This window comes from Photinus pyralis, unplaced genomic scaffold (genome assembly GCF_008802855.1).
Source record: "Photinus pyralis isolate 1611_PpyrPB1 unplaced genomic scaffold, Ppyr1.3 Ppyr1.4_LG7, whole genome shotgun sequence".
In the NCBI taxonomy this organism is placed as follows: Eukaryota; Metazoa; Arthropoda; class Insecta; order Coleoptera; family Lampyridae; genus Photinus; species Photinus pyralis.
In genome coordinates this window covers 180,631-203,818 of record NW_022170738.1, presented here as the reverse complement: position 1 = coordinate 203,818, position 23,188 = coordinate 180,631, and the positions used below count along the sequence as shown (strand labels likewise).

Sequence of the window (23,188 nt, the reverse complement as noted above, 5' to 3'; positions counted from 1 at the left end):
TGACAAAACAAAATGTGGAGGGACCGCTGAAAATTTGCAACGATAATTACCGGATGTCCATATTATAGGGGCGGGCGATTATTCTTATGAGAAAATCGACACATACGTTGCGCGCACTTTTCGAAATCCTATATAGAGCAATTTTCCGGAAATTGCCTCTCGACATCAAAATTAACGAGTTTCTCAAATGAAAAATATCAAATTTCCGATCAAAAAATTCGATTCATTTAGTTGCGTAAAGGAATCACAATATTTATTGCAAATTGGCAATTTTCAAGGGGGAAATTCGAAATTCGCGTGCACTTCTCAGCCCTTATCCTCGACGAAAATGTTACTGCAGCGGAAAATGTTAACGTGGTGATTTTAATGAAAAATAATCATATTCTGGTGTAAAGTGGCTTTACACGGTTGTTAATGGTTGCACTTCAGATAAGCGGGTTGGTTAACTATTGTTGCCGTTCTTATCACTTATCGGCGTTGCGAATACGAACTTTGTTATCATTCGGTGCTTACACAGTTTAATCTAAAAATATGTACATAACATATCTTTTTATAGTCAGTTACAAAAATATGTCATAACTAACATCATTTGAATGAGTTTTGAAAGTTACGGTAAGAATTTTCTTTTCTATTAAATCTCGAGAATGGCGCCCCTTACCGAAACTGATTTGACATAATGAAGTAGTTTACAAACACGAAAGGCGGGCGTATCGGTTATCAACGCGGTTTGCAGATTAAAAAATTTCCTTTTAGCAACCGGATATTATTTTATGGTTTTTAAGCATGGAAGTTCAGCGGGCCAATTAGGCTGACGCCATTGCACGTAAAATCTTAAGGGTGAAAACGCGACTGGTGGGAAAATTGCTCGAGTTTTTGTAGCGCGCTTTGAATATATTTGTTAGTGGGCTGACTTCAAGAGAAATTCTAGATGGATGGAGACGGGAGATCTTGGGGGTCACCTCCTTGCTTCCCCTCACTTTGGATGTACGTTGTTGGATTCTAGCTGATCAATAACAGTAGCTTAGCGTAGCCACGTATGTGTATTTATTTTATATGCTCGGTTACACGTTATCAGCAGTGCGGCAACATTGAAAGCCCGATACGTTTATTTAAGTTACATTTTAAACGTTCCGTTCGAGAATAGGTTTTTGCGCGACGGCTGTTGCTATGTTGACCCGTTCCGACACTTTCAATTTGCCGCGGCTACGACAAGAAACACAAAAGAATCTTTTCGAATTGTACGGATGAACGGGACAGGTTTAATTCGACCCTTCCGTTCGGCCCGGACACCACCTGGGTACCTTGGGAACGCGGCTGACCACGTGCTCATCCGTTCGGCGGGCAACTATTTTCATTTTAAAATAGATCCGTGCCCCGCTTTGAAAGAAAAATGTACGTTATTGGTAAGTGAATGCTATTTCGTTAATTTCGGCGGTACGCTCACAGTCACGTTATTTATATAAGCCTTTCACAATTGGAATAATCCAAATTTTAGCACAACACGGCCGTTGAACTGCTCTCACAATTTTACTAACAGCACTCGAGTTAATTGTCGACCGTACGAAATTCCCTTTTCTTGAAGCGCATTAGAAACTGATTGGATAATAAAATTCGGTACGTTGAAGCATAATCGGCGCGTAATTTCCGTACGTAAAATACGCGCGTAAGCGAACGACCGGCAGCAACATCACAACACGAAAGCCGGAGCGCGAATGACGGCCAAGTGCCAACGCAGGTTTGAAGGAAAGGGAAACAACTATCGTCGCGGATACGCGACGGCATGCGCGACATCCACTCTCAGGGCGCCAGCTGATGGCTAAAGGCAGTGTTGCCGAACGATGGCCCCGATGAATGGCATTGCAAGGTCTGGTTCGATGCAGTACGGTGTGATGTAGATATGTGCGGGAGCGGCCTCCGCCATGGACGGGCTTCTGAAGGCTCTTCTGGTGCATTACTGCTATCACCAGGTACTGTAAATATTATTATTGTTTATTCCCACAAGCGAGTTCTCCACGTGCTCCACCACGGCCTGACCTAGTCTTGCCGTCATCGATTTTACGGCTAGACAGACGTGTTCCGTTTAATGTGTACCGCTGGTGCGCGACCGCCTTGATTTAGCTTCGCGTTTGTTTTTTTATCTACATTTTTACGGGAGGTGTAGGTGGCAGTGCGTTTGTTATCCAACAGCATCCTGTAAACGGACTAATTTAAATTGATGTGCGAAATGTGTTTAGTGAGAGGGAATCAAAAATCTCTTTCCTCTTTGCCTGCGATTAAATTGATTTCTGTTGAAGAATTGGCAATAAAAAGACAAGGCACGGATCTTCATCTTTGTCGTAACCCGCCAAACTTCCTTTTATATTCACCTCATATCCTGGCCTGCGCTGTTTGAATATAATTTGTGGAACCCTCCAGTTAAAATTATATAGCCTGGAAAAGTACAGCCGTCTCAAATGTGCCAGTTTTGTAATTAGGTCATGAATAATAAATAAAAGAAGACCGGAGAGTATGAATAATTGATTATTGATATTCGATTTCCACTAAAACGGTAGGTAAGCACACACTTACATACTTTGTTGGACTATAAATAAGGATGGATATTTATTTATTCGCCCTTGAGAAAACTAATCCATAATTTGTTTATTGGCGTTTTGTCCGCAATTTTTTTTTCGTAAACAACCATGCAACAGTTGAGGGGACTCCACGTGTGTTGGTGCCGACATTGTGTTAACAAACAATTGGCGGACATTTTACGCAGCAATGTAAGTGTTCTACCCCTAACAGTGCTTGTAGATTACTGGAACTCATGTCGTGTTTTTTGCTGACTCCACGAGCTTGTCGAAACGCCAAGTTCAAATTCGTTTGTTTTGATTTCTTCCCCCAACATTTATTACTCGACACTCATTTTAGAAAAGACCCCCATTCTTTATAACTGATGCGAACTGCATTTTTTCTGATAGAAAAGAAACAGACGAAATCCAAAGCTTGACGTTAAATCTGGTCTTTCCTTGTGCTTCTGGCTTGTCCTGTCCCAGCTCCCAATGGCGTTTTATGATTTGTGAGTGATAATATTTCAATTTTGGAATTGGAAAAATTGTGCTGTAATGTTTATAATGCAAATTATTCTTTGTATATACAAGGTGCGCCATAATTTCATCTGAGACAAAATCTGAACACGATTCTATTGCGATAATAGATTCTTCTAAAAATGTTACTTGCGTTTTGTTAAGCATCGTGCATACAGGATTTTCTTATGGAATATGTGGTTTTTTTGGGTATCAGTAGAAATTTTGTAATTTCGGCTATCCATAGCTATTTAGCGGGGTGGCATTTGAGAGTTTAAAAAAATGACTTGACAAAGGACAATCAAAAATGTTCTTTTTTCTATAAAGTACCTAAAAAAACTAGGTGAAAATGGAATAGGTCTGAGTCTGTGCCTCAATTCAAAAGCTAAGCGCAAGCGCTATTTAGTTTCTCTAAAAAAAATCGCAAACGATTAAATAATGTTAAGGCAAAAAGGTTCTAACAGCGAAATCGGTATAAACATAAATAAGTACTCTTCAAGTTTGATACGCCACTGGAATATAGCACGCCAATGCTGATCAGAAATATTTCAAAAACATGGCGACGATAATTGTGCACAATTTTGCTCTCGAATTTTTTTCGATATAGTCAAGGAAGTAATCTGACTCTTAGATGCTATAGGTACCGTGTATACCAAAACTATATACCGTTCTTGAACATTTTATTTACATACATATTTCATTAATTTAGATTGGCCTGAGTAAATGTTGGGTAGGGTTTTTTCTTACTTTAGAATATACTTGGACAAATGTACAACATAATTTTTGTTTTTTTTATACTACATGGCATATATGTAAATACATAGTTTCGTATGGTTTTTTCTTTTTTTTTTCTCTTACAATGAATAGCATTATTTCAATTTCTGTTTGAAATAAATCTTTACCCTCGTCTTTACCTTAGCCTAAGCTATACAATAAGCCTTTAAACGTCGATCCTGTGCATTTGTGAAACTTAATACCACAAACAGAATCAATCTATCTACGTTTTTTTCTGAGGTATAGGTTGACAACGAAAAGTTTGAGTTTCTGAGATGTTATGTCTTACTGCCCATGTAAGAGAGAAAAAGTAAAAATAGAGTGGCTTAGCTTCGGGCGTAGCCAATAAATGTTCCGACTACCGTTTCTGAGATTCGACCCAAAGTTGGTATTATTTAAACCCAACACCCTGTATATCTTAACGTCAATTTGCATTATTTTTCCTGAATACAATCACAACCTATATTTTTTTTTAATTTTAACCATGAACCTCGTCATGAACTAAAACTAAATGCCTTATTTTTTACGGTTTTTAAATAGTAGACCATGGATTTTGTTTTATTTATTGTATCCGTGGTAACTAAGGTAGCCGATACCAATTAATAAAAATGGTTGACGATAGAAACATGTTATGTCAAAAATTTGAAAAATATGTTATACAGAGGGTGGGCTAAACGACTCACTTTAAATTATTCTGATGTGTAACATACAGTCGCACTCAAATTGGCCAAGAATTCGAATTTGATCACAACATTTTTGACATGGTGTTAAACGAGTGACATAAGAAAATTAATTGACTAAAGTTGATGTTTTGTTTTTCCAAGGCTAATCAGACTTGAAGTGTCTTAAGAGTTATGAAAGTTTTGACTGGCTGCGATCTATGTCAGTCCGAAAATTGGCACTAGCCTCCTATACACCAAAATTTTCATTATGAACCTGTTCAGAGATATCGTCCGATATCGCACCAAGAACGCCCTGTATATATTAGTGCTTATAAGAGAGCTTAAACAGATTGTGTTAATTTTAATGACTTTGTGACCATTGTGCTTATCTACATACCATCTCTTGTTTTAAATGCAAAAACAAATATACTCCAATTTTCCAGAGAAAAGTGTAAAAAGAACCTATGTGAACACTTTGTTTCGTCTCATTGGTTTCATTATTTATTGAAAACCAATATAGATATGAGTGTTATAGTTTTCCTATATGTTTGTCAACAATCTCATTTCGTCCGTATTCAAATCTGTTCATCTCTTAGCCACTACTTTTTACTGGTTGTTGATACGACAAAATATCTCGATTCGTCCATATAGGTATGTTCAGTTATTTACCCGACAGAGACGCTTCATGAAATCATGTGTTTGTCCGTGTGTCTGTGCGCACGAGAACTTTTTTTTTGAGGAGCTAACTCTAAAGGATGGCAGGGCGTTTCATTTAAAAAAAGTGAGATTTTTAAGACGGAATGTTGTGAGTTTGAACCTAGAAAGAGAATACCCTGGAAAATATTTTTAATTGTTTCATAGTAGATACATGTATTTGACTTTTACTTTACACAAGATAAAAGACATTGAGCCTGGAATCAAAATTTAAGTAGTAATTTTGATAATAAACCGACGCTTGCAAATCTGGGGTATTTTAACCATATAATAAAACAGTCGCACAATTATACGTAAAATCATTTAAAAATGCATTCAAATACATGGGGCCAAGGAAGCTATAGGATCATCATAAAGTAAGGGGTATACTTTAAAGTCTTATATAACTTTAAGAAATTAAACTAGTAGTAAAAAGTAAATGGAATCTAGTTGCCTCTACGATAGGTATAGGACTTTGTAATTGAAATATGTCTAGAATGTCTTAACGAATCCAAAAATTGAACCGTACCTACACAGGGCGTTGTATTTATAATAATAATGTTGCTATTATTTGACACATCCTGTATAAAAAGTACTCTCAAAGTAATTAACGATCAATGATCCCATTTTTGTAATGTCATCTATTTTCTTTTTAAGGTTCACTGACCTCCGTTTTTGCGGTATGAATTCATTTTCAAGATCGTCAAAATGAAATACGACACCGCAAAAAAATTGAGGTCATTGAACTTTGATAACCTTGAAAATGAAATATGATACCACAAAATGGGGTCATTTAACCAGGTTTCTACTTGTTTTTGGGGTCGTATAACAAAATTATCCGGAAAGAGTAGTACCTATAATTTATACAGGGTCATTCTTGACGAGTGTCAGTTAGAAAGATATGGAGAACCTTTGAAAATGGAACTAAACTGATAAGTCCTTTAACGGTTTTGGCACAAATAGGGACCCCCTATTTTTTGTACGTCGAATTTGGAGTACAACGATACCCCATAGTTGACCCTTTGCTCCAAGGGCTTTATGTCAAAAATTGAATTTGCAGGGATAATTTTAAAAATATTATTCGAAAACAGTGAGAGATATTGCAACACAGTTTTCACTGTTTTCGCTGCTTTATTAAGGAAAGATCGAATTTTCTTATGGTATGCGTAACCGTCTAAAAAAGTGAGACTACGTCAGTTTTTCAAAGCTCTCAACTTTTAAAACTTTAATTATCCATAACACCACGTTTTCAAATGGCACCCCCCATTTTTTCTTCGTTGTTTTCCTTTTTCCGATACCTTTAATTTGATACAAAATGTCAAAGGATGCTTCAAACGGTTTCCGAAATATTCCATATTTTAGTCACTTCTTCACATTCACCGATCAAAAAATGCAAGAAATATGTCATTTCAAAAATTCATGTTGGAGATCAAAAAAACATGACCTGACAAAACAACTTTCGTTCACGCATTTTCTTTTTAAATTAGATATACCTCTAAAAAGGAAGTTTCCATACCTTTGACTCATATTTATCTGCAAATATTGCGTATTCCGGAATACTCAAATATCGGTTATCCGAAGGATAAGAGAATATCATGTATTTACCTCATTCTTGTACTATCGGCAAGTCTGTTATTTACTGTGTGCCTTTTGTACATTTGACGCAATGTCGACCATTTTAACTTATGCTTAAAAGTTGCAGTCTATTAATATTAATACGTCGCTCGTGGCATATTTCCTCATTATTACCGATCTGCATTCTGTTTTAATTTTATTGCCCACATTCTACCACCGATGTGGGAAAGTTTTGTCGCATGCTCTCCGCCTTATGAGGAGATGGTTCAATAGTAAGTAGCAGCTGTCCTGTTTCTTTCCGGTTTATATTATGTGCGAGTTACTAGATTCCCCTTTGTGTGTTTTCTTTCAACCATATGTTTAGTGCTAGTATATTTCGGTGGAATATGTAAGTAAAGGGCGTGCCTTTGCCGTATCATGGTAATATCAATAAGATGTATAGTATGATGTAATCGCAATACGGGAGAATGAGAGTTGAAGGAGAAATACTTTCCTGCTCCGATTGTACGCAATTTAAAAGGTTGCGACGAATCGTAGGGGTTTCCAAAACTTTACGAGATGTGGAATAATCAATATTTCACCCTTCCTCCTCCATATCAATCTCATCACGAACTTCCCTTTAGATTGACCTTTGTAGTCGACTATAATGGTATTAACCATGTAAATAATGTCGGGTTCTTGTTGGAACGAGATCGAAAATTCGTTGTCCGTCTTTTAATGGTAATGTGCATATTTAACCTTGTATGTAGGTCTGTCTATAAATCGGGTATTTATTTAACAGTTTTCTCAAGGATTCTACAATTCTGGTTTAGCAACTTTTAAAAAAAAAAGTTTCCCAAATCGTCTGACCTTTTGAACTGGCATAAAATTTCATTGCATTCGTTCTATGATAGTGCGGAATTTGCCTCTCTTCCGCGTACGTGAAAATTGCATGAGAAATATGATCGCACGCATGTGTGCCGTGAACGTCAGAACAATTTTGGAGACGACGAAATTGAGACGCTCAAAATACAATTTAAATCGAAAATTGGAATTGCCAATTTTATAAGCAATTTCGAAAAAACTGCAAACAATGTAGAACGTGGTTTGAATTTTTAACATTGTTTCTGTCCATGGGTCGTTTTCATAAGCCCAACTTCCGCTTAGATGGCGAGAGTTCAAGTAGGTACAGTTAGTAGCGCATTATTTCACATGAAATTACAGCAACACTTTTGGTTCCGTGTTGCACAAGGGCAAGGCGGACTTCAAACGTGCTCTGCAATGTTTAATTTTGCCAAGCAGTTTTAGTTTTAAAGGAGAAAAAGGCCGTGAAGGGAAACGTGATAAAAGGAAGCGTGAAAGAGTCGTAAGGGAGACGTGAAATTGATGTAAGAGCGCCTAAAGAAAAACCGAGACGGAGGCACCAAAGAAGCGCAAAGGAAACGAAAGGAAGTTCGAAGCGCAAACGAGATAAGTAACGAAGAAGGAGGGATCTGGATCACAGTTTCTGAAATTTGAGCCATGTCGGTTTCAAGCGATTCAAAAAAAATTAAAAAAAGATTAAAAATTATTTTTTAATTGTTAATTTGGAATATGGAATTTGGAATCGGAAACTGAATATGTAGACGGAAAATAAGGAACTTGTAATTGCACGGAAGATCGCTGTCATGGACACTGACCATTGGCTGCGATCTGGAAACAGAATTCTGAACTGCAGGGGTTGAAGTATAGGATGTATATCATGGGAATCTCCGAAACCACGAAACGACGATCGTCAAATTAGAGAAAAGTTGCACAATTAAAGAGTTATTATCATACTTTAAAGAATTAGTTAGAATTAATTCCGAAGATATGCCAGAAAAACCGAATTTGTTTTCATTTTTTCTTGATTATTTGCAGAGAAACAAAAATTAAAAACATTTTCTCATTGCCACTTTTTGAGCTCTGCAAGACACCGTTGAAAGATTTTCAATACAACGTTTCGTTTCGGAGAAATCATCATCAACGTAATTTTTTATATGCCACTATTTGAGCTCTAGAAGACAGCGTTGAGAGATTTTCAATACAACTGCAACGTTTCATTTCGGGGAAATGATTAGGTAATTTTATTTTTTTATATGGCCCATAAAAAAATACATGCAGTATTCAGTTGCATTTTTTAAATACGAGTACAACGATATGCGGCATATGCGAGAATACCCATCGGTCATATTTTCCAGGAAATTTGTCCGATGGGTATCCTCGCACGATTGGGGCGAAAATCTTACTTTTGGCTTTTTAGTTCAGATTCTATGGACGAACCGTGCTTTTTTTAAGTTTTTTTAAATTTCTGTTATTTTAGTATATTATATTTTGCCACTAAAAATACAAAAAGAATTTTCGTGTTCGTGTCCCTAGACGTAAAAGATGGCGATCGCTAGCTATGCCGCATTGGCTTGCGCACGCCCAGCTAGTGACAAGTACGTGACTAACACACAAGAATTCTATGGTAGAAAAGTGTTTTAAAAATTAACTTTAACAACCAATTTTGATAATTATTAATGAATAAATTAGGCAAAATGGATTTTGATAGTGATTTTACTCGTATATCATTCCTGAAGATTACAAAATAAAATTTAATTAATCTTTTGACCAAAGCTCGTATCAGATGTAAAATTCTCTGTAGAATCTAAACATGTAAAAATATACAGGGTGTACTATGTGAATTTCGAAATTTAGGGTAACTTCCGGTTAAAATACTATTCTGCCCAAAATTTTTTCAGCTCTTTTATGTTGAAGAGTATGTGTTCCAAATTTGATTTCAATTGGTTCAGCCGTTTAGTCGGAAATGAGAGTACAGACATTAATCAATATACGTTAACTTCGTTCCTATAGGGTCCTTTTTTTGGGGGTTGCTAACATTTTTTGTACATTGTTGTGGAAACTATACGTCATGCGGACGTTTTTATTGGAATCAGTACTTACCGAAATTATGGGTCGCCGTGTAAAATGTGAATTTCAATTTTTAAAGTTTAATGGTGGTCGGTAATTTAGATTCGATTCGATCATATTATTCGAATTAGAGGGTGAATGTTAGTGTTTGTTGTTTGATGTGTAATTTTGGTTAAATAATGACTTTGTTTATTTTGATTTGCAATTGTAAAATTGAATTACGTGTTAAATAAAATTAGGGACATCTGGAAATAATTGCATTTTGTTATTAAAAAAGTTTATCTCCGGTTAGTACAATAAGAAGTTCGTTATTGCTGCGTACAGCTAATTAATTTTGAAGATAAGCAGGAGTGCGCGGAAATAAAATAGGTGTATTTATCGAAGACGCAAATTTAAGAGGGAAGAGTAGATAAATAGGCGAAGAAGACGTTAAACGAGCTTTTTAGTGGGGGCATTTTTAGTGTATGGCAGTCAGCCGTAATCGACTTTGTTTTTGAAAGACAAGTTAGTCGTAGTGATTGTAAAGTTGTAATAGAGGAAAGTTAGTTGTGTGCTCTGTTTTCACTAATACCTTCTTATAAAAGTGAAGGTTATAATTCGAATTAAGCTGAAGCGTTGTTCATGTATACCGAGAAGTAGTCGGAGTTTGTGTATCTCGAGCAGAGCCCTTCTTTAAGATTTTTCCAAGTTACCTGTTGAAGTGAAGTTTTCCCATCACGAAAAATCCGTTATTACACCTAAAATGACATCAAAGTCATCAAGTATAAAGAAAAAGTACAATTTAATTTGTTTCAATCGATCGCTTGTTGCGTGGTATTTTTCTACTGGCCCGGAGCGCGATTCTTTCTTACAGCTTTATTTGTTGATTTTTTGTCGAATAAATTTGTTTTGTAAATGATTGACGGTGTGTTTAATCGAGCCCAAATTACGACCCAGGATATGAGTTCTCACCCAGGGTTATGTCGGATGTTAAGGGAGGCGGTTAAAGCGATTTGTAATGATATACTGTACCTCCAATACTATCGTTGTATGAATCACACTATAAAAAAGAGCATGTCTTGTAAAGTTTATAACATTTTGAGCCATCGTGTGCAGAGATAAATGACTATACAATAGCCCAATCAAAATTGAAATTGGGGGGAGGGGTAGTATGGCTTCCTGGTAGGGAGAAATAAAAGAAACATTTTAACTGAAGGTCCCCCGTTAGTAACCATAACTATTAAAATGTTGGAACTAACGACCTTGATTATAGCGAGACAAAACTTTTATACAGGGTGTTCCTAAATATGATGTAAATACAAGTGGCTAATTCCTTGACTTTATGACCAAAGGTTCGTATATACATATAGGTCAGCAAACGCTTTGTTGCCGATTTACAGGGTGTTATACCGAACAATTGAGACCTTTCATTTGTAAAGATAGGCAAACACAAGGTACAATTTTCAATGCCAACTCTCAAAGCTAATCAAACCAAGTATCCAAACAACGTCATGGCCTACTGGTCATTCTTAAACATTGTACTTTCATTTAGCCAACTACCGAAAATTGATTTTAATTGTTCTCGATAACCGTGACAGATACGAAAAAATTACAAGAGACTAAAAAAGTGTCTACAGCAATATATACTACAAACTGCATAAAGAACTCTTGAAATTTTAACACCCTGTGGATCGATAACGAAGCGTTTGCGGACCTATGTTTATATCGAGGTTTATATTAAGGTTTAATCATAAAATAAATTAATTCCTTCAGTATTGACATCATATTTAAGAACAGCATGTTATATGGGTTTATATCAAAATAACATTCTTGTGAAGATCACAAAAAATGCGGATTGCAGGTTATTCCGGGCGGAGTAATACAACAATCTCTTCACTTTTCATTTTATTGGCGACCATGAATGACAGTTCAGTATTTGCATATTAAATTGTTTAACCCTGAGTAACTTGCTGTCTAATCTTCACTTTGATGAACAAAAATACAATATGCACCTAAAAAAGAGAGATAAAATTCTTGGGAAAATGAAGCCATTTTTAGAAAGCAAAACTTGTCTTATTTTGTAAGAGCACCAGCGCTTTAGAATAGGATTTTGTACAGGGTGTCCTATTTTCGACACTTATCTTAGTAATTGTTAGTGCTATCAAGGAAGTAATACAGATTGCCTCCTTTTGGGTTAAACTTAAAATTGTAAAATCAAAATTTGAAAATTTTCGATACGGGAGAAAGTCAAAAATATTGTCAAATTCAGAATGGCCTTATCTTTTTTTAACCGAAAGAGATACAGAAAAATGTTTCTTAGAGCAGTTTTTTTATTATGAATTGTTAAATAATCTGCCGATTTCAAAATAAGTATACGAACTTCAGTCAAAACATATCGGAGCTAACCTCATTTTTTAAAACACCCTATATATTTTAATCTAAAAAGATGGGGTAGGTATTAAATTTTTTTTTCAAAAATATAACACTAGGGGTAATTAGCGCATATTATCTGCCAAAAAAGTTTGGTGTAAAGAAAAAATCTCCACGTTTACAAATTACAATACTTCTGTCGTACGATTCTTAAAGTGTGCAAACATTTTCTTCGTGTCCTTAAAAAACAGTACGGATAGACCTACGCGCGGTTTTCGCACGTTCTGTAAATTAGAGGAAGCAAAATGAACAAATAGAAATGCTTGTTTTTTTATGTATTAGATTTCCACCATTTGAAGTGATTGGATCCATTGTTTAACTATTACTGTTTCATATGGTTTGCGGTTTGCCCCTCGAGAGGCTCGGCGCGATCTGCTTATGCGGGAACAAAAAAGAAATTCTCGTGCCAGAGAACCTATTAATATGCGTCTTTTGTTGTTTTATTACAAACCTGTACACTTCAGAATTTCGTGTAGCTCGAGTAGGAGATGACTAGCGTTGTCTACGAGTTTTACTCGTACGATTTCCATATATGGCCGTATCCAGTTGTCGAACTTTTCAGAAAATAGCATGTAATCCCGGTATATCTACACGGTGGGTACAAAAATCGATAAATCCACACTCGACTGTTGGCTTTTATTCAACCACTGAACCACCGTCGACTCCTTCACTTTTCGACGTAATCGTTAATAATCTTGCGGTTTTGTGTCATTATCCGCGATTAAACGGAGATAAGGTGTTTTTTTTTGTTGGTTAGTTCTGCTCGCAGGAAATAATTGCGTTTCGAAATCTCTCTCCCCGTTTCGCCGGTTGTAATTGTTAGAAAATTGCAACAAGGCTAATATTGTACGTAGCTGTAACTTTCCCAAATGGTGAACTCTTCGCAAGTTATGTTAGTATTTAAGTTTGTGCAGGTCGATGACCTACATTATTAAACATTCTATTATATGTCTTGTTGTACCTGGTTTGAAATGGTCACAGTACTCGCACTCTCAGATCAAGGAGGCGTATTATCTTTTCTAAAAATATATCGCATTGGGTGAGTGGCGTCAGCACTCGGATTGATTAGTTTTTAGTAGTAGGAAAACTATTTTCTGCTGTTCTAGTGTGGTTTGTCGTAGGTATGTGATTATAATTCTATCACAATTTATAGTTGGTAATCTTTTTTTGGGTGGATGTAAGATTCTTCTACCCTCATGTGACCTACTGCACGCTGATGCATCGGATATAACGATTATTTGTACAGGGTGTCGGTATTGGGTACTATTTTTAGATTTATACTACGTGACGGCAGACTGCGCGTAATTAACATGTTGTCATAATACGACTTTTAATTTAGTTAGTACTTTAGTAGGTAATTCCTGCATGTCACCCTCGGACTTCCATTTTCAAGACGATAGTATGATATAGTACCATTTCTTAAGATGTTATTCGAGTTTATATAAGGTAACGCGTGTTTATTTATAGATAAGTATGTGAAATATGTATTTTGAATACCAGTCATTGTTTTACACTGAGTTCCTCACTAGACTATTTCAGTTTTCTAGATAGTTCTTCACTTATTACAGATATGTGTGTCCAATAGGATCGCCATTTTAAAAATGGCGACGAAAATTGAAAATATTAATGGAATTTAGCGGTCTTCTACCACCCAAGTTAAATGTTTTTCTATTCGGAGATTTTAATATTTACTATATTAATTCAGTTTATCGTTGATTGTGGTATCTTAATAAAGATATTTGAATTGAGTGGAAAATTATTGTTTATATTGCAATTTCTATTTTAAGCAGATTTGTTGGACTTTCAATATACAATAAAACTACCTATTTTTTATGCAGTTCAGTGAGATTAGTATTATAGCCATGTAATCTCACTGTAAGGATTTCGGGTATTATGTGCTAATATCTTCGCTCTAGAGGTGGCCATTAGGCAATGCCTAAAATTCGCATCGATTTCGGACCGTCGTTGCTATGCTTTGTTGGGAAAATGACGTGAACTCAATTGTTAGCTGCTCAAAACATGCCCAAATTTTGTTTATGCCTAACATGTTAATGTCTAAATGAGACAAAAAAATTTTTATGTATACGAATTTTGTTGAAAAAAAAACAAAATTTTATTCCTCGATGTGTAAGGTATGCGTGATCCATATATTTTGATCCTACACAGGGTGTTCCTAAATATGATGTAAAAACATAAGGGGCTAATTCTTTTACTTATAGTTTATATACGCGTAGGTCTTCAAAGGCTTAGACCGCTCTACCAGGTCCTGAAATTATTTTGCTCAAATGTGGAATATAAAATACGCTGAAGGGTTTACATCATGGTCATGTCAATGGTAGTGAGAACCTACAGGGAACACCCTTTCAGAGGCCATGTTTGAATTTCTACCCTTAAACATTTTTTTTGGCGCGCCACTGGTATATTGTGAAATAAGAATTTGATTTTCTGCTTGGTTTGCAAACTTTTTGGTCTCTTGAAATTTTTCGTATTTGCAACCGTTATCTATTTATTTATTATCCATCTCTTGTCCTGGACCCTCAACTGGCTTGCGTCCAATTACAAAGTGATCCGCGTAATGCTATTTAGAGGTACTCCTGCAGAAGGTCTTAAGTTCTTCAATACTACTCCGGTATTTACGTTACAAATTGCAGGAAAACCTAACTCGGAGTATCCGGCATAATGCTCGAAACTGTACTGCCCATCTCTGTCACAGATGAAAAATTATTATTTCAGTCCAAGTTCGAACACCCTACCTCCGCCTATGGAGCCAAACACTCTACCACTGAGCTACATAGTCGGCCAAAAAAACCAATTTACGGTACTTGGCTAAAGGACACAGAAATGATCCAGTAGGTCCTGGCTTTATTTGGATAATCTCTTGTATTTCTTAGTTTTGACAGTTGGCTTTGAAAGTGGTATCGTATATGTTGCATATGTTTATAAATTAAAGGTTTAAATTGTAAAGTGTAGGGTAGAACACATTGGTATTTTTTATCACAGACCATTTAAGTAGGTCACAAATAATTATTAGACTGGATCTTTTTTAAGGACTAATGTGCAAAATTTGGTTTCGAGTATTCATCAGTGTACTTACTTGTCTAAGGCCACTTGGGTTTTGATCCCTTCAATCGGTATAGGATAATGGATGTTTTCGGCGTACTCGCAATTGTCCAATAAAGCCAAATGTCCCATACTTTAATATTTCTCTTCGAAATTGTATGTTTATAAATTAAAGTTTTAATTTGTAAAGTGTACGATGAAATTATAACACCCTGTAAATCGGTAACGAAGCGTCCAAAAATAATCCAAAGAATTAGCCCCTTCCATATGTACGTACATCATATTTAGGAACACTGTAGAGTGTTAATTAATATCATACAGATATTTCAGGGGGTGATAGTACTCGTCAAAACTCGAAAAAATACAAATATATGCATGGTCTAAATTAGGTGTTGTTTTCATTATACATGGTGGCAAAGAAAATGTAACCCTCTATATACTGCGCCCTACTATTTTGATACTTTATTGTAGAGATTCTAAAAATTAATTCATGTATCAAATTTGAAACAATTGTCTCTTAACACACAAGTCTTTAAAGGATTTAAAATGTGCATAGTGTGAACGAACTATTGTACCCGGCGCGTAAGAAGGCTTAGATCACGTATCCCCACTCATGTTCTGTTAATTGCACCTATTAGTATGCTACGGAGGCAGTTTCAAACTATAAATTAATAAAGTCATCTGCGCATAGTCTGTTGTAGTCTTCTTACGTGCAGATACTAGTACAAAGCAAAACTATATCCTTAGGCATATGTTAATTCGCAATATTTCCAATATTTAAAATGTGCACATTGTAATTTTGCAACACATCAACACCGTGTCCTGAAACGGTATCTCTTAACTCACAAAACCTCCAAGGAATTAAAATGTGCACACTGTACGGATATTATATGGGAATTGTCCATCGGCAACTTTATACGCGAAAAGTTCACTGGCTCTTAGACTATTAGTCAATGTCAATAGTTATATACGAGATTTGCCGAGATAGGCCATACAACGTTCGTCAGGTTTGCTATTATGTATATAAATAAAAATGAATGTTTATCTGTCTGTCTGTCCCTTATGCGTGTCTAAACCTTTCATCTGATTGCAATGAAATTTTGGAGAATGTTTGGACGTATGGCCGTGAAAGTTTATTAAATTCCCACGGAAACGGGAACAGAAAAAAGATGTTTTACAGTAGGAAACAGACTTGACATTTAGAACGTCGACGTGAAGGTGTACTCCGAAGGAACTTTCCGAAGTTCGCACTAGAACGGCAAAAGACAGGAACGGGGTACGGAAAAAAACGGGATTTCCCAAAAGCTGGTGTGTAAATAAACCAAGTCTTTCCAGCATCAGACTTAAGCTACGAAAATGCATTCTCTCGTATCTCTCGATTCGTGTTAATAGCCGAGCATAGAGAGAGACAGCAGGCAAGATAGGTTAGCCAGGCTCGGCTCGTGCGAGTAAGTGTTTCAAAACGTGAACTATTTTTCGAAAGTAGCTAGGTACTGTAAATTGGCAAATAAGTGTGGTAGATTGAAGTACATTTAATTTTGTTAGTCTCAGTGTGTGCATAAGGGTTTCTTTTTTCCTTCTTGAATTCGTCAGGAGATATAAAAGTGCTCTTTGGAGTCTTGCTGGTTCGGGCGTTATTTGTATTGTATACCATCCTGGTGTTTCTTCCAGGAATCCCTTTGCCCTTTTTATGGCTTTATTGTATGCCGTGAGCCCCTCATGTCACCATGGCATGGCTGTGAGGCTCTCTCTTTTCAGCGTGTATAAATTTAATTGGAGAGCAAGGTGTACAAATCAAAAGGAATGCGCGTGAGCTTGGTGCTAACTGTAGTGTAGTGCATGGTGTATAATACACCATGCTGTAGTGTGAACATTCCTATTTGATTTCATGTGAGTGTACCTCGAGTGGAGCGTGGTGAGCGTCGCCTGTGTGAAACAAGCTTAATTCTGGAGCATTCCGCCAACGAAAAACGCTCACCCATTTTCATAAAAGTGCAAAATCCGAACACGAAACTGTTGGATCAAGCCAGATTAAAAGAAAATTTATCGGTTTCATAATTATGCCATAATTAAAAAGCAATTTGAATATGAAACTTGTATAAACCTGAACTGCAGAACTTCGTTAACTAACTGCATTTTTGCGTTGGACAAAAATATGTCTTTGATTCGAGGAGCCTGCAGAATGTCTACTTATTCTTTTGTTTAACAAAAGCCTAATTCATTCCATTTCCCAAAAAGTTTCTAGTTAATTCCAGGGATCAGAATTTTGCTCGTTATCAGTTGATCTCGGCCGAGTTCCGGCGCTCTCGAAAGTGTCCTTAGACTCAGGGCCGCCCAAAGGGGGGGGGGGCAACTGGGGCGATTTGCCCCACGCCCCCGATTTCAAAGGGCCCCCGTGTTGGCCGTGGATCTGTGAGGATGAATGAAACAGCAATAGAGTTGCCGTTGGCACATTAACATTAACATTTTCTTTGAAATTTGTTCTATTCCAAAACAGGGCCCCAAAATTTACTTTGTCCCAGGCCCCTGAAATTATCTGGGCGGCCCTGCTTAGACTTTTCACCAAGAAACTTAGGTTGTCGATTTGCACAGTATGGGACTTGGATCTAGTAGATGTCGAACTGTTCCATGCAACCAATTTATTGGAGAATATTTCCAAGTGAAAGTTGGTTCATGGTCCACAATGTTTTCCAAATGTGACATATTTCTAGAGGTGTGTGGGACGGAGGGGGACTGATATCATCATTGTGACTGTGTTACCATTAGAATAACTGATTTAATTAGCCTTCTATTTATCTATTAATGGCGACTTAATTTAAATTCAATAACAATCTATGGAAAGTAAGGTAATTAGTGTTCTCTTATCTGCAAGTTTATATAAAAAAAAGTGAGTCGTTAATCGATAATTTTGTTCGTCGCGTAGAGATTGAAGTAAAACGTACGTTTAATATTTAGTGGGTGTTGCTCGATAATTTCATAACGAGCGTGAGTTAATTTGGGAATGTGACGTTGTAAATACGACTCCCTATCAAGTTAGCACTCGGAAAGAATAATGCCGGATCCTATTCCCGATGTTTGTTGGTTGCATTCTAAATTAGTGAGTCATTTCACTCGAGTTTGATCCACCGCAAGTTGGTAAAGCATAGGACATTCATTATCAGTAATAATATCACAATCGCGACGGCGACAGTTGCATACTTTCTTGGTAAGGATAATGAAAATTCTATCGTTTAGAATAAGTTGTATAGTAGAACCGCAAGGACATTTATAAATAAATTAAAACACGATTCGTTGTACGGTCGGTTTACGTTTGCATTATTCGTGTGAATCCGCCTTCAATTTCTTCATCATCGCAAAATGCGGCTGTAGGTATTATTCGACGTGAAAAAATTGACCTCTCCTACTAGTAGTATGCCTGTCGACATAAATCGGATGTGGTTGTTGTTATGCTGATCGTTATCTCATGGTGCCTTCTTGTTTTAGATGTCAGCTGGATCCCAAATACAGATGGCACCGCAAACCACCGTCAATGCAACGCAGCCCGTTCATAGCCAAGACTCCAATATGAGTACAGGTAAAAAAAACAACTGAATACCTATTTCGAAATCGTCTTTGTCGCCATTCATTATCCATGCGGGTTGGAAGTTTTCCGTGTTCCGATAGATTCGTATCGCATTAACCTTGAAATGTTTTTGTAGAAAGTTAGGCATTTATCGTTGGGACTTGGGAAATTGTCAAAATTCGTTCCGAGGAACCACTCGTATACGAATGGATGAATGAGTGTCCATTTTTACGACGTAATTTCGACTTTTATCAAATCTAGTCTGTTCGTTTGTTTATTTTTTAAACCGCGGAAGCGAAGTTGTGCAAATACAACTCGTAGACAGTGTGGGAATTTCGTAATTAATGCGGAATAGCTACTTTGTCACGTTTCGGGAAGCAAGAAAAGTCGGTTTGAATTTAAATTTCAGGATTTATTTGAATATCGCATCACCTTGAAACGATCAGTTTCTTTTGTTTTGAATTTTCAGATAGTGGTCGAACAAAATATCGTGACCACGGTCATTGCAAGTTAGTAACGTACGGCTTATACTTATCGAATATTTCGGATGGACAAAAGCTTTATTTTTACCTACACAATTTGAGTCATGCACCGTTTGGCAAAGTGAACCTTTTTATTTATAAAATCTTTGATATTTTGGAATAAGATGGACTTTTCTTGAAAATGTTATGTTCTGTTTCACGTATATGACGGAAGTTTGAAATCTCTCACAGGCAGACAGAAAATAACTACCGAGCTCGTGTACTTACTAGGATTAATTTCTGTGTCAAAGATGATCTCAAATTTTTAATCAAATTTCAAACTGATTATTCTTTTTCACACTCACAACCGCCTATCGGGAAAAAAAGTGCGATAGAGCTTCACCACAAATCGCTATCTTCAATCACACTACATATAATATAATACAGGAACTTTAGCTCTTCGGGTAAAAAACAAAGTCTCCAAAAATCTCAGCTATGGAAAACTGACAATTTTAGTATTTAAGTTTAAAAAGCCGCAGTAGTGTTCCCAGCTCTCAGAGACGATCTTACTAAGTTCCATTCGCATTTTTGATGGTTTCGAAAGTAAGGTAACAGAATGCGTCCAAAACACCTACGAAATTGAGTAAAATTGCGCTTTAATGGTTGAAAATATACGACAAAAAAATAACGGAAATTTGGGCCTTATTTAGCGCATTGCGGCAAACATGAAGCACGCGTCTGTTCGTTTGTTTTTTGGGAATTGGGAGGGGCGGGGGAGTCTGGGCCGAGGTTGTACTTCGGAGTGTCGCAAAAGTCGAATGCGCGCGACCTCATGTCTCTGCTGCTGCCCCCACAATCCTTTTTTTGTGATCTTTGCTTGGTCTCCTAGATGTATGCCACGGCATTTTAGCCGCTTCCTTAATTCAGGCATATATATAAGAGAAGTATATGGATAACCGCCTATGATTGCAATGTGCAAATTGTTCGCCATAAAAGAGAGCTGCCCTATTCCTTAGTCCTCAACTCCGTATTTATGCGCAAACTCCCCAAGTAAATATTTACTTCTCTCCGCCTACTTTTAAGTAGCGCCAATTTCAAATTTCATAACCTATAACTCGAAAATAGGGTTAAAATTTTATTAAACCATCATTGTGTGCAATTACCATATGTAAACACAACCACGCACCATTCGGAAACTTCACCCAGACTTCTATTCGCTTCATGCAGGCTCATATTCACCACATTGGCCCCATTCCACCTGCCGACTCCTATCACTATTGTCTGATCCTGTGATGTCTTTAGATAAGTATACTAGCTGGCCGAGGCCCACCCTCCCAAGACCAATCGCCGCCGAAGCGTTTCTTACCTCTGTTGACTATATCGCTTCGATTCCCCTACTAGCATCTTCACCGATCAGCGACGACAATTTGAATCTTCCCTTTTTTGTGCCCTCAACATTGTTTTCGGCACACAAGGATTCGGGACTTGCACTCAATGGCCTACTTGAATGATTTCACTGCCAACTCAAATCAGCGCTCATGTGCCACCCAGTGCGTTCTGGTTCAAGGTACTCCGTATCGTTCTGCTTGGAATCTGTAGAATTTTCACGGAGAACTTTCGAGCTTCCTCAGCGGAGTTTGTTTACGGTTACACCCTTCAACTTCGAAGGCAAACTTTGTAACGATTTAGAAACCTAAATTGCAATTTGAAATAATATACCTATAGGGATCATATCTTGAATATAACATGAAATTGGATAAGTTCGCATCAGCTATAATATAAAGTGATACATTACCAATGTTCAAAGAAACACAATTAAATTAAAGACATTTACTGATTTTAAAATAAAATTAACATTGTCGAGTTGGAAATCTTTTAGGTGTTAAGTGACCCCCATATAACTTCGCCCCCATCATGTTTGCGTGCATCCAAATCAATGCAGTCATAGCGGTTAAAATGACGAGAACACAACCTTGTTTTTACATCATCGAATTCCGATAGTTCACATGCTTGCAGTCACCGATTCTTGTTGCTTTTTTCACTTGGGAATCTAATAACAAGTAGGTATGGCATAAATGAATTGATTGCAGATAATTGCATTGTAACTTACTTGTGCCATGAAACCGAAGAATCCACTTTCCCACAAGTACCTGCATTTCTTTATTTCTAAGTAATGAACACACTAAAATTGCCAAACATTAGGTATTCCTTTACAATTATTGTGTATCACTTACGTATACTGATTTATATAACTACGAAAGGCTTCTTTACTATTAAAATTAAACAAAAGTTCAATAACTCATAAACAAAACAAACAATTTAACCTCAATCCGTTATGTCAAACTGGAGTAAATGCTTGGTAAATAACACTACATAATAACAGGCAAGCGCATTAGCGCCTAGTTCCCAACTAATGACAGAAGTATATTTCCATCCACTAACGTTGGCGATAGGCGTGTCCACTCGTTTATCCATATTACTTCTCTAAAGGCCACTTTACAGTTCGCAATTTTTATTTCCGGCAAGAAAAATTGCTGCAATTTTTATTGCACGCATGCGCAAATCGAATATTGCGTCGACTTGCTGCAATTTTTATGGTGCAAGAAAAATGTCGTGTTTTGCGCCAAAAGTTCTGTATCTTGCATGCAATTTTAGTAACTTTTGTAGTATATTACGACGTACCAACCTTTCAAAAATTTGATTTTGTGTCACTGCCTTTTTTTTCTCGTTCCATCTTGCAGAAGCAGCGCAGATCCCAACAAAATAATAATAATAATGAATAATTTAACCTTTATATTTTCATCCATCTTTGTAGACATTTGCTTTTACCTCCTAAAGGTTGGTACTTGTCTAGGGTAGGGTTGGTACTTACGCTTGCAATGATTGTTGCATCACAAAAATTGCCAACTGTAAAGCCACTGGCAATTTTAATTGCACCTAAAACTTGCAGCAAGTTAAATTGCACGCAAGAAAAATTGTTAACTGTAAAACGGCTTTTATATATATGAATTCAGGCACTGAAAATTGACAGTCTGGATCTTCCTCAAGTTTATTTAGATGTCGCCACTACAAACATTTCCATTAGTGCAATATTGTGTAGTGTAGGGGTGTAGCATTTAAGACCCCTCGGATCATAATTCCTTTATCATAAAAGATACCGAAAAAGTCATACAGCAAAATTATCAATTATCGGCGCCATATTTCTAAAGTATTCCAGTGGCGTATCAAACTTGCATTTTTTAAAATCGAGCACTGAATGGAACATTTGAAAAGTACTTATTTTTTTATGTAACATGTTATACCCCTAACTTTAACGATTTTGCTATTATAAGTTATAACCTTTTTTCGTCAAAATTTGACAGTTTTTCCAAATTTTTTTTGAGAGAAACTAAATCGCTCAGGCGGCTAAGTTTTGAACTGAGACACAGGTTAAGACCTCTTCCACAGTCACATAATTGTTTTTAGGTACTTGATCGAACAAATTGGGTTGACTTTCACCAAATGTCATATTTTTCAAATGGTACCCCCCTAAACAAATTATACCTCTGAGTTATCAAAACTATAATCTTTCCACTGATATAAACAAAACCATACATTCTATAAAGTTTATGTTCAGAATATTCCAAGTGATATTCATGTTTTAAAAATATTCGGAATACATGGCGAATAATCTTTTAAGTTTATTCTCATAATATCTGAGATATTCGCATATCTTTAGTATAGGTAGGTAGAACCCAAGGATGATTATAAGGATTGCTCGATCGCTATACTTGTAATGTTGCTCGCGTTTAAGTCATATGTGACGTCATTCGTGGATCCTTCGCGAAAAAATACATTAATTTTTGTTTCCCAATGGTGTTTAGTGCATGTTCAAATATACATTTTTGAATATTCCTGGTATATTACAGAAAGTTATCTGGGTGGATGAACGCCGCTTTAATGCCGAGACGTTTTCCAGCAAGTATTATCATCACTATCATTAAGGATATCACACAAAATCAGCTGTGACGAAATTTA

The 23,188-nt window shown here is 36.6% G+C and overlaps 1 protein-coding gene across 10 annotated transcripts in view; it reads left to right on the top strand.

Moving 5' to 3' along the window:
- Positions 1–23,188, top strand: part of LOC116176426 (serine/threonine-protein kinase tousled-like 2) — a 100,511-nt gene that overhangs the window by 59,737 nt on the left and 17,586 nt on the right. For 7 of the 10 annotated variants that reach the window (XM_031494982.1, XM_031494989.1, XM_031494986.1 and 4 more), the window contains one exon: positions 18,632–18,722. In XM_031494982.1, coding sequence (XP_031350842.1) covers positions 18,632–18,722 — 91 coding nt within the window. Of the gene's footprint in view, positions 1–845; positions 1,404–1,789; positions 1,968–18,631; positions 18,723–23,188 lie in introns of those variants that run through there. The other 3 variants (XM_031494981.1, XM_031494985.1, XM_031494987.1) reach the window with 3 other exon arrangements.